The sequence below is a fragment of the Emydura macquarii genome, unplaced genomic scaffold, assembly GCF_026122565.2.
Source record: "Emydura macquarii macquarii isolate MOO-44397 ecotype Brisbane River unplaced genomic scaffold, CSIRO-AGI_Emac_v2 contig_3506, whole genome shotgun sequence".
NCBI classification, from domain to species: Eukaryota; Metazoa; Chordata; order Testudines; family Chelidae; genus Emydura; species Emydura macquarii.
The window spans coordinates 4,131,661-4,144,378 of NW_027133643.1; the positions used below are offsets into that span (position 1 = coordinate 4,131,661).

General features: G+C 43.8%; 1 protein-coding gene across 4 annotated transcripts in view; it reads right to left on the reverse strand.

Annotated features, from left to right (window-relative positions):
• CC2D1B (coiled-coil and C2 domain containing 1B) overlaps nucleotides 1-12,718 on the reverse strand; it is a 56,469-nt gene that overhangs the window by 39,171 nt on the left and 4,580 nt on the right. For all 4 annotated transcript variants that reach the window (XM_067535535.1, XM_067535536.1, XM_067535534.1 and 1 more), the window contains 4 exons: nucleotides 9,551-9,660; nucleotides 8,252-8,374; nucleotides 6,329-6,466; nucleotides 22-313 (listed from right to left, as the gene is read on the reverse strand). In XM_067535535.1, the coding sequence (XP_067391636.1) occupies nucleotides 22-313; nucleotides 6,329-6,466; nucleotides 8,252-8,374; nucleotides 9,551-9,660 (663 nt within the window). The remainder of the gene's footprint in view (nucleotides 1-21; nucleotides 314-6,328; nucleotides 6,467-8,251; nucleotides 8,375-9,550; nucleotides 9,661-12,718) is intronic.

Sequence of the window (12,718 nt, forward strand, 5' to 3'; positions counted from 1 at the left end):
TGGCATGTTGGAAGTACTTACTATCTTTTAATGTAGTACCCATTTCCAGGACAGGAGTAGCAGCAGCATGACCCTGTAGAGAGGCTGGCCCCGGAGACAGTTTCATGTCATTGACAGGCTTTAGCTCATGGTCTGCAGAGGATTCCACTTTCTCGTCAGATGCTACTCTGGCTGGATCACCTAAACTCTCTGGCACAGCTCCTGTGGCTTGAGGCATGTGAGCAGAGCTTCTCCCTGATGCTACAGGGGGTGGTATTTCTTCTGCATTGACCTTTTTGCCCTTCTTCATTGCATCAAGCATGGTTTCCAGTGTCTAGCAGAAATTGAGGAGTGAAGTCAAAAGGTACTGGCATTTCCATCACATACACAGATTGTGTACAGTCACCACAACTCCGCAAACTCATATACTTATTTACAATAGGAACCATCACGTCATTCTTTCTGGACAGCTACTAGCCATCTCTGTCCATTAGTATTTCCTCCTCCTATTTTTTTTTTTTTGGGGGGGTGGGTAGCTAATTGGCAGTCTTAGCCCTGGTGAAGTATGTCTGATTGAGAGAGCAGCACACAGCAACAGTTTTTCTCTACAGAGCAAGTAATGCAAGCTTCCTCCATGCCACCCTGCCAATTTTTCACAACATACATGGTGTAGAGGATCCTACCTCTAGGAGTGAGATGACATGGCCCAATCAATCCTTTGTTACTCAGACTTCCAGCAAATGAGCCATTCAGTGCCAACTGTGGAAGTAGTTTTTGTAATAAGTCTAGGTATATTTTTCACACAGCCATCAGTGTGGTACCTGAGTGCAAGTGTGGATATCTGTCCAGCAGATCTGAAATGAGATCACCAAACTCATTTCACATGGCCTAGGCAGCCATCAGATGGTAACCACCAGAACAGGACTTGAACCAGCTATCGAGAGGTGAAAGGCCCCTGATCATATTACCAAACTCATGAGCTACATATCCCCTTCGCTAAGTAGCAAAGGTCAACTGCAGCTCAGTTCTTTATCCCAACACCAAACATTATCCCCATCACAGGGCTTCTTAATACTCAGTTTAGGCAACAAGGCCAAGAAAGTAACAAGACTACAGAATAGAATATACATTTACAAGTCACGTCACTGGTTAACAAGACATAAAAAATCCCAAAGAAAAAATGACAAGGCTGAATTTTGTATTTTCCGAAAACCAGTCATCATGGTGTTTGACAAGCAATGTTTTTATCGCTATTAGGGGCTGTTTCTGCGGAAGATGTAGGTTCAAATTACATCCTGAGTCTCGCCTACCGCTGCCTCCACAGGTCCAGAAATGACATGGGTACTGTGAGATCATCATATCAGTTTGAGGAGACAGGTGTGGGAGAGAAATGCCTCTCAGAGTCATAGAAATGTAGGGTTGGAAGGGACCTTGAGAAATCATCAAGTCCAGCCCCTGCACTGGCACACGACAAGTAAACCCAGACCATAACTGACAGGTGTTTGTTTAGTCTGTTCTTAAACAACCTACAACAAGGGGGATTTCACAACCTCCCTTGAAAGCCTATTCCAGTGCTTCACTACCCTTATAGTTAGAAAGTGTTTCCTAATATCTAACCTAAATCTCCCTTGCTGCAGACTAAGCCCATTACTTCTTGTCCTACATTTGGTGGATATGGCGAACAACTAGTCTTCTTCATAACAGCCCTTAACATATCTGAAGACTTATATCAGTCTTTTTTTCTCAAGACTAAATATGCCCAGTTTTTTTAACATTTCCTCATAGGTCAGATTTTTCTAAACCTTTTATCCTTTTAGTAGCTATCCTCTGGACTCTCTCCAATTTGTCCACATCCTTCCTAAAGTGTGGCATCCAAAAGTAAACATAGAACAAAGCCTCACCAGTACCAAGCAGAGGACTATTTACCTCCTTTGTCTTAAATACAACCGTCCTGATAATACATCCCAAAACATTAGCCTTTTTTGCAACTGCATCGCATTGTGACCCACTATAACCCCCACCCCCTGGCTTCTTTTCAGAAGTGCTATCAAGTAGCCAGTTAATTCCCCATTTTGTATTTGTGCATTTGATTTTTCCTTCCTAATTGAAGTATTTCGCACTTATCTTTACTGAGGGTATGTTTAAACTGACGGCGGCAAAGTCGCCACCATCAGATTGAGCTATCTGGATCGACTGAGCGATCAGTGAAGACCCGGTCAATCGATCCAGAAGTCGACACTGGTAAACCACTCTCTCAAGTGGCGCGGCGCGGTGCAGTGCAGTGAAGACTCCATGCAGAAGGGAAGCACAGCAGTCGCCAGGAGTTACGCAAGCTACTCAGCGTAGCTTGCGTAACTCCCGTCAACTGCCGCCGAATCGCCAGGTAAGTGTAGACCAGGGCTGAAATTCACCTTCCTGAATGCAAACTAGTTCTCCAATTTGTGAAGGTAGTTTTGAATTCTAGTCCTGTCCTCCAAAGTGCATGCAGCCTCTCCCAGCTTGATATCTGCAAATTTTATAAGCACACTCTTCACTCCATTACCAAATCATTAATGAAAGTATTGAACAGTACCTGATCTAGGACTGAGCCCATGGGCCTCACTAGATACACTCTTCCAGTTTAACAGTGAACCATTTATAACTATTCTTTGAGTACAGTCTTTCAACTAGTTGTGCACCCACCTTACAGTAATTTCATCTAGACTGCATTTCTTTAGTTTGATTGAGAAAGTCCTGTGGGACTGTGTCAAAAGTCTAATTAAGATCAAGATATACCATGTCTACTGTCTTCCCCCTCTACTCACTAGGCCAGTAACCCCGTTAAAGAAGGAAATTAGATTGGTTTGGCATGATTCATTCTTGACAAATCCGTGCTGGCTATTCCTCATACCCCTGTTATCATTTAGATGCTTACAACATGATTGTTTAATAATCTGTTCCAGTATCTTTCCAGATATTGAAGTTTGGCAGACTGGGTCTTTAATTCTCTGGGTCCACTTTGTTCCCCTTTTTAAAAAAAGATGGGCAAACATAGAGTGCCTTTTTCCAGCCCTCTGGGACCTCACTCATCCTTCATGAGTTGTCAAAGTGCTAATGGTTCTGAGATTGCTTCAGCTAGCTCTTTAAGTACTCCAGGATGAATTTCATCAGGCCTATCTGACCTGAATACATCTAACTTACCTAAATACAGTAGAATCTCAAAGATACGAACACCTCAGGAATGGAGGTTGTTCGTAATTCTGAAATGTTTGTAACTCTGAACAAAACATTATGGTACATATCCTGCAGTCAGTGTCTTCCAGCTGAGGCTGGGAGAGAGCAAAGGTGACACCTGGCAGCACTGCCTGGTATGCAAGCAGCTTCCTGCCCTATTCCTGTTTCTTGCCTTTGGGCTGAACTCTGTGTGTGTGTGTCTGGTGGTGGGGGTGGGCGGGGGCGCCTCACATCCTAGGCACTACAAGCCCCAGCCCTCAGCTGCCTCTCCCCAGGGCTCACACTGCTCAGTGCCCTGCTTGCCACACTTCAGAGGCAGCACGTGGCATGGGGGTGGTGCCAGCTGGCTGCCACCGTCCCTCCTTCCCCTGCCCCTTGCACTCTCAGAGATGCTAGCAGGATCCAGGAGTACAGCCACGGGCAAAGCTTGGGCCACATCACTGTGCAGGCCATGGCCCTTTAAAACTCCTTCAGAGTACAGCCAATTCCCATTCCAGCTCCAGGCCAGGCTTTGGCTGCAACCTTCAGTTCCTTGCAATGTTGCCACAGCAGCAGCCTTCTTTCTCAGCTGGGGGTGGGTGTGTGTGTGTGAGAGTGAGAACTGCTTCTCCCTCCAGGTGGGGTGCGGATGAAACAGCACCCTTGGCTTACAGGGACAGCACAGACCCCGGACTGTTTCTGCTCTGCACAGTATTTGCTTTCTTTTTTTTCCCCCTCCCCTCGCTGCTGCCTGATTGCTTATAGTACTTCCGGTTTCACCCGGTGTTCGGTTGACCGGTCAGTTTGTAACTCTGGTGTTCGTATCTTTGAGGCTCTACTGTATTTAATCTGTTCTTTCCAAGTTTTGATTTGCATTGCTTCTCTCTTGTTGTTAATATTGTGTTGAGTACCTGGTCACCATTAACCTTTTTAGTGAAGTCTGAAGCAAAATAGGTATTAACCACCTCAGCCTGCTTGATGTCATCAATTATGAGCAGTCCTTCCCCACTAAGTAGAGGGCCTACTCTTTCCTTTGTCTTCCTCTTGCTCCCAATGTATTTATAGAACATCGTCTTATTGCCTTGTATTTCTTTTGCTAGGTGTAACAAATTTTATGACTTAGCCTTTCTGATTTTGTCCCTATATGCTTGTGCTATTTTTCTGTACATGATTGGGGATACAGTTTTGTCACGGAGGCCACGGATTCCGTGACTTTCTGGGACGTCTTCTAAGCCAGCCTAGGAGCCGCCCAAAGAGCTGATTGGCAGCCAGCCCCGGGGCTGTGAAGCAGCAGTTGCAGGAACAGCTGATCGGCAGCCAGCCCCAGGGGAGTGGCCCTTGGAACAGCTGACTGGTGGCCAGCCCCAGCCCACTGGAGCAGCAGCCCAGCGGAGCAGCCACCATGGTTGAGTCACCCCCCTGGGGCTGGAATAGCAGCAGTCAGCCCCTGCCACAGGAGCAGCAGAGGGTCTGGAGCAACCGCAAGCCCTAGTAGCACTCAATTTGTCTTCCCCTTCCCCCCCCCCCCAGAGTATTTTTACTAAAAGTCAGGGACAGGTCATGGGATTCCATTAATTTTTGTTTATTGCCCACAACCTGTACCTGAATTTTACTAAAAATACCCATGATAGAATTGTAACCTTATACATGATGCTCAGAAGCCAATCTTTTGGACAATTAAGGAGCAACCCTGAATTGTGAAGGAAGATCTACTCTATTTATTCTGAACTGACACACTGAGGTCTCTCAGGCAGTGGCAGGGTGTGTGGAAACTTCCTACCTTGGAAAAACAATAAAAATATGAAGCCTCAATAAGACAGTAAGTTTCTGTATTGGATAAAGCAGCCTTATTTTGACTTCATAGGTTTTTCCCTTGGGAATGACTGCATTTACATTTCCTCCAAGACTAGTATGAATTGGACAGCACATAGAGCTCTTCCAGTTTGCACATTTCCTCTTCCAGGTCTGGCTCGCTCTCATCCCCTTGTGTACACCAAGCCATTTAGCAGTTGAGAAGATGTAAGAGTCTTCCCTCACTGGGCAACACCAAGTTCTAAAGCTTTGGAACAGAACACAGAGAACTCACAACAGACTCCTCTTGCACAGCAAAAATCACCTGCCACCGCTGCCTAAATGAGAAGTGCCAAAACCAGATGAAACTGTCCTACTGCAATCTACAATTGCCATAACAGGGATAGAGACTGTTCCCATTTTCATTACTAAGTACAGCTGAGGCACTCAGAGAGGGATTCCCTCCCTCATTGCAAACAAGCAATTCAGCAAAGCAAGTGGAAGGTTAGTACTTGGAAAAGAAAGTTTTAACAAACAAACAGTTACATGTGCTAAGGAAGTTACTATAGTTTATTCAAAGGGGACACACTTCACTTTAAAAAACAGGTCAAATTCAGATCTGGTGTAAATGGGTGTGACCTTCATATAAGTCACAAGGCCAAATTCAGCAGTGACACAAGTTGGTCAGAAAATGGCATGTAAATTACATTCAGTCTGTGCATCTACTGAATTCCAAATCAGTGCAAGTTACTGGAACACCACTATCAATTTACACCTGGACTAATTCATACCCAACACGTATCTTGCACGACCTGTTTATTTCACTGTTGAGTTTATCCCCCATTTTTCAAACAAAAATTCACTACTCTGTGTTACTAGCACCCCATCACAACTGGAAGGATTTTTAAAATCAGGTTTAATTTCTACTATTTGTAGTGTTGATTTACTGTTTGCAGTCTTCTTGGAAAATGAAGATAAACTAGTCAGTTTCCTTGTTTATAATGAGGCTCAGTTCCTGACTCTCTCATACCCTAGCAAAATACTACAATGCTAGGTTACAAACACTGCAAGGGATTGTGTAAATATTTTTCCCCGTGGATTTCAAATAAAGCAAAGTTAATGGAAACATTTCCACTGATCCTAGAAAATCATGTTTAGGCTTAAAATGTAGGTCTTGTATAATCTATCTGACAGAATTGCTTCAAATTAGAAAGCAACAATGAACATATGGTACAGTCTCCTTGTTCTCGCTTGCACACAACACTGAAAGTTAGAAAACCCAGAAGGCACCAAGTAAAATTCCTGGATTGATTCTAGCCTGTATTTAACAAAGGCTCCCTCCCACCCGGTAATGAATCCAACATACCTTGAGGCCTCTTTTGTACCGTCGCGTTTTGCCACTCTCGCCTGCCTCCTCTGCATTAGAGATTGCTGCTTTATAGTTAGCGATTCTGTCCTCTATCATCTGCTGCAGCTCACTGGAAACAGCAGGAGATGATGTGATCTCCAAAAAAAAAGGTAAGGGATGTTATTTACTTTCCCAAATTCCACATGCTTCACCTTACCACTGAAAAGTAAGCATATCCCTTCTGTACAAAATGTAACACACGCACCCAGACTGGGCTCAGGAATTACGATAGCAGGGATAAAATGGAAAAATTTCTCTGAAACAGAGGGGCACTTGTACTGCACTAACGTTCCCTGGATCCACCTCTGGGCTTCCTATGAAAGGAGCAATAGAGAGAAGTGGGTGGAGTACTTTAGGAAACTTAGGGCCATAGGGTAACTGGAGACTGTGTGGTTAGGACTAAATGAGGGAGAACAGTGATGCCTCTCAGACACCATGTGCCCAAGTCTCTGGGTGTTATTTTGGGGTGGGAATGTTTGTTTTCTTCAACATGTTAACATTATGCCTTTCCAGGATTCTCACAACTTGGCTTCAATACAAAATCTCCTCTTTCCACCTCCTCTTGTAGACTAGAAAGCCTGCAGTCTGGGACTTACCCAGTGAAACAAGCGACATAAGTAAAGCAGTTACCATCCACTACTTACAAGCACTGTGGTTGTCAAACTGAACTGTCAACTGGCTAATGATGTAATTGCCATTATCTCTAGACAGACCTACTCTTGCCCTATTTATTAATGTGCACAATGCACAGAAGTCCTGAAATCTCTACTGTTTGACAACAGAGGAGAAGCAACAACTGAACAAAGAACCTGACTGCACAGACAAATTCAATAGGGAAACTGATTCTGAAATTCTACATAACTCAGCCTCACTGGCAGCCAGCTTAGGAGAGGCCTCAGGATTAAAACAGCAGTGGCTATTACCAGCCAGGATTCAGGTGCACTGATAATAGGTTGGGGGGGCAGAGGGGAAGAGAGCAAAAAATATTGGAATGGTAAATAGTTGGGATTCTGGAAGTCAGGCCTGAGGTCTCTGTATGTGGCATATGGCAGAGCCCTGCAACCCAGCCCGAACCTGACAGACCCAACTATGAGTGTCAGGTCCAGATTGGGTAGGAAAACAAACTGAACCTTTTGGACGCAGGTTGGCTCTCCTTCTGCCTATGGTTATGTGCCCCTCTCCTGCCAGCAGTCGCCATCTCACTTCTTATTTACTTATAGGATATACAGGCCATGGGAGGGAAGCAGTGCTGCCTAGTTGACTAAGCCCTCAAATGGGACTAAGGAGACCTGGGTTCCATTCCCAGCTCTGCCCCTGGCCTTCTGGGTGATCTTGGGCATGTCATTTTCCCTCTCTGTGCCATCTATAAAATGAGGATAATGATTCTGACCTTCACTGTAAAGCACTTTGAGATCTACTGATGAAGAGCACTATATAAGAACTAGGTGTTACTACTATTCTGTGTGATGTAGCATAGCAGAACTGTGTGAGTTTCAAGACTCATAACAAGAATGATACAAAGGGGATTAGGGAGCAATGGTACAGTTGTAAACCGTACAAAGTAAGTCTGCACACATTACTATTATTTATACAACACCAAGGATGGGCTAAGAGATTTACAGAGAGCAAGACAAGATCCCTGCCACAAGAGCTTACAACCTATATAATGTTTGATTCTGTTTGGTATTATTAGTTCCTCATTTTCACAAACACCAAATTCACTCTAAGAACAATGCAAGATGAAATTTAACTATATCAATATAGCATCAGCTCCCACTGAGACACGTACAGGTGACAAGATAAACTAGAATATAAAGCGAACTTATCCTATAAATTGCATAATGAAAATGATTCAGTGGAACTCAAAATCAACCATTTTACCTGTGCCTGCAGTTCAGATTGCTGCTGTATTACTGTTGGAGCTGCTGGCACCTCCATTGCTACTGTTTCATCTTCACCACTTCCTGTCTCGTCTTCCTTGTCTAGAACCTCCTGCAACTCTGCCTAGAGCAAAAATCAGTGAGGTGGTTATCGTAGAGCAGGGGTCAGCAACCTATGGCATGCATGCCAAACGTGGCACCCGAGATGATTTTGAGCTGCACTCACACTGCCATTGGCACCAGGGTTGTACAAGTTTTGGTGGTGCTGGGAGTGGCTCCTGGCCAAGGCAGTGGGCCCACATCACTTGGGAGAGGGGCGGAAGACTTGGCATGCCACTTCCAAAAGGTTGCCGACCTGTTGTAGAGCATGCTCTGCTTTCGGCACCATGTGAACAGGTACTGCAGAATTACAGCACCTCCCCACTGCCACAGTGAAAAGAATGATTCAGTGTAGATTATCTGCCAATTTGTGTCAAGAGGAATGAACCTCCATGGGAAATTGGCAAGTGATAATCAACAGGGGTAGGAGAGCTGGTCTGAAGAAAGTATGAACCTCCTGGCTCCAGAGCCTAGAGTGAAACCTCAACCCCAGTCTTTGAGGTCCCTAAACTTCTGCTGCCTCAGCCAATTTCAATTTGGTTTGCAGCTGCCTCCCCATACTCTGGTTCTGGCCATGACTGGAAATGCTGAGACACAATATGAAGGCAATTCCTGGGGAGCTCACAGACCAACACACAGAGCTGAGGTCTTTTACACAACCCTGTTGTTGGATAGCTCTCTGTTTGAGGACTGAAGATGCAGTATCTAATAGAAGGATCTTATTTTTTTGGAGGCTGTCTAAACCCCAACGCAAACCTCCAAATAGTCATCCTCTAATAAGTGTTGTTTAGTGCCCCCCTCCACAAGTCTAGTCACACACGACACGTTTTAACCAACACAAAAATCATTTTAGCTTCAAGATATGCTTATTAGGCCCAGGCCACACTTGGAACAGAAGTGTCTTAGCCATAACCATAGGCAGAATGATTGCAAGAAGGATTTCAGCCATGTTTCCCTAACTCTTATGGATAGGGATTTTCCTCTCTCCCCCCACCCTTCCTCTAAGAACAATGTTCACACACACACACTGTAGCCAGGTATTGTTCTTATCTTGGTGTGGACAGGGTCCAACCATTCAGAAATGTTTAAATCAGCCGTATGTTTTATCATGTCTTAATTTCCCTTTAAAAAATTGATGGGCTTTGTTGCTCACAGAATTTACTCCATGAAAGACTGAATTCCACTGACAGAAAGTACATACCAAAAGGTCCATATCCTCCTCTAAACCTTCATCTTCCTCCTTCTCCTCCTCATTCAGGTCCTTCATGCACTCTATAGCCATCTTTTCAATATGATCCATGGGCAGAGGGGCTGGAGAAGGCAACCAAGAAGAGACAAGCCCTGAGGATCTTGTATACAGTTGAAGGGTGCACCGCACACCTAAGCCATGGGCATACTGATTGGAAGAGAACTGAGAGTTCACTTGTCACTTCCCCCTTTCAGCTACAGGCCATGTTTGTTTCTAGACAGCAAGAAAGTAAAGCTGATGAAGTAATTTCCAGGCCTTTTTAGGCTGAAGTCCCACCACTTGCAAGTGTTCAGTGCCTCTCTTGTCCTGTCACTCCATCCAGATACTTTTCCTCTCTCCCTTTTTACACTTTTTTCTTTTCGGTGTATTGCCCTGGTTTTGATTTATTTTGTATCTCTCCTCTCTTCCTCTGGTCCTCCCACCTCTGCTCCACTTGTCAACATGTTCTCACTCCTCCCATGCATTTTCACCACATTGTGTTGCAGATTGTCTGTAGGAAAATGTGTTGTTTACTGCCACCTATAGAAATATGTGGGTGAAGGGAATGGGGGAGAGAACATGCAGCCTAAAGCTCTTCACAGAAGAACAAGGAAACAAGCACTGAAGTTGGGAATTCTGGAGCTAATTCTCCTTTGACAACTGGCAGGAATTTCAGATACACATGAGAGAAGTTCTCTTTTTCTTTTAAGAGTAAATTGAATCATGGAGACTATTATTCTCAACAGTACTTCTGGTCAAAAGTAACGTTATTTCTAGGAAATGGAGTTTTCCCTCACAAGAATGGATAGTCAGGGGGTCCACATACCCTGAAACATGATCTCCTCTACTTCCACTTGTTATCTCTAGTGCATTTTTCTTCCCCATTTGTGTTTAATGGAGTTCTCCAGGGCACAGTGAACACACAGATTTTCAGAAGTTGTGGAATCTCTGTCATTGGAGATTTTTAAGAGCAGGTTAGACAAACACCTGTCAGGGATGGTCTAGATAATACTTAGCTCTGACTTGAGGGCAGGAGACTGGATTAGTAGACCTCTTGAGATCTCTTCCAATTCTACAATTCTATGATAAGTTTATATGCTGGCAATTGCAACCTGACCAGATCCTCTTCGCGCTCAATAAAACACATGATCGCCCTGTGTACTCTCATTTGTACTACAGAAACAGATTCAAAGTATTAATTTTCTTTGTCCCCTTGTCAAACAATGGCCACTGTAGCCAGAATCAGTAGCAGGTAAAACAAAAAGACAAGGTGGATGAGGTAATCTCTTTTATTAGACCAACTTCTATTGGTGAAAGAGACAAGCTTTCACCAACAGAAGTTAGTCCAATAAAAGATATAACCTCACCCACCTTGTCTCTCTAATTTCTTGGGACCAACATGGCTACAAAAACACTGCAAACAGCAGGTTAAATTACATTTTAAAACTTTTCCTAAGCATTTAGAATATTGAAAACAGCCAGATTTACAGCTATGAAGGAGTAAGGTGTAAAATATTCAGGTGAGACAACTTGTGTTGCCTGGCTCCTATCTCATAGCAGTTATACCCTGGTGTAGCTCCATTTACTTTTGGTGTAGACCCACACGGGACATAAAATCAAGCCTTACATAGAGTATGAATCGCTTAGAGCAGTGTTTCTTAACCTGGGGTTTTAGAGGGGTCGCAAGTGCAGAGCTGGTATTGGGGGTGGCAAGAAAGGCAATTGCCTGGAGCCACAGGGGCGCCATGAAACTAAGTTACATGCCTCAGCCCCGTGGGAGTGGGACTCAGGCTTCAGGGGTACAGTAGTTTGGAAAGGTTAAGAACCACTGGCTTAGAGCAATTTGTAACTTAAAACAAATGAAACTAGCTCTGCCCCCTGAACATGTGCCCTTAATTTTACTTATTAAGCCACAGGTTTCAGAGGCTACATCTCCAGTGCAGAGTTGAGTTACCTAGACTTGAGTTAACCTAACTTGAATGGGAGCAGCCACATTAGAAATAATGCTTGAGCTGCACAGAAGTTGTTTTAGCAACTGACATATTATGCTAACTTGAGCTATATTCTATACTTCTTGGCAGGCCAGTCAACTTGTGTTAAAAGCATCAACATACTCCTGTTAAGGATTTTTGTATGTGGATAGGTCTTGAGTTAGGCGTAACATTGGCATTATAACTTGAGTTAATTCTGCAGTGAAGATAAATACTTAGTAGCCTTCTCATAATTTTGCTCAGGATGCACAAAGTATCCATACCACAGATCTTCAACATTACACTTCCTAACACATCATCTCAAACATTTCTCTATTTAAAATTTCTTCCAAATCCTGAAATATTTTTACTATTTGCATCACAGTAGAATCTAATGGCCTCAACTGAGATCAGGGCCTCATTGTGCTAGGTGTTGTCATAAACAAAAGCAAGAAATAATCGCTATCACAGAACATTTACTGTCTGAACAGACCAGAGATAAAGGGTGGGGAAAAAGAATACTCTCAATTCCAGGCAGTTCTCATCTGCAGAGAATGGATACAACCACCAGAGTCCAGAAGGAGAACTGAAAAAATAATAACTCACTATTAACCCAAGACCAGATACACATTGAGCAACACAAACCTTCTGCTTGCTACCAAAGCAAAAAGTGAAGGCAATATCTCAGAACGGTAAACAGATCTATCTGTTTCTTTAAGTCTGACAAAGAATCTTTCCTCCCAGACAAGCTCTTCCCTTTTTGCTTCTTAGCTCTAACAAATGGCCCTATAATTCATAGCATAAAAATAATTGTTGCAAATCAAAATGTCTGTGCTGCCATTGGGGCAGGCTTCCCTCTCTTCAATCCACAGGAGTCCACAAGCCAAGCCAAATATCGGAATCTAGATCTGTCACACAAGTCAGAGAATGTTGCCCCTTACACACTCTCCACATACCCAAAATGGTGCTGCTTTGATCACTTTCCTCTCCTATTGTCTGAGTAGGTTCTCCTCTTCTTACATATCCTTACTGGCCAGTGGCTCCCCTCCTCTTCTACTTCTGTTCAAGCTTCTAAATTCTAATAATCATTTTGAAAACTCACCCAACTCCTCCCCCGACTTAACCTTCTGGTCTCACCTCCTCCTATGCTCATTCTGTCTTCTGTCCAACC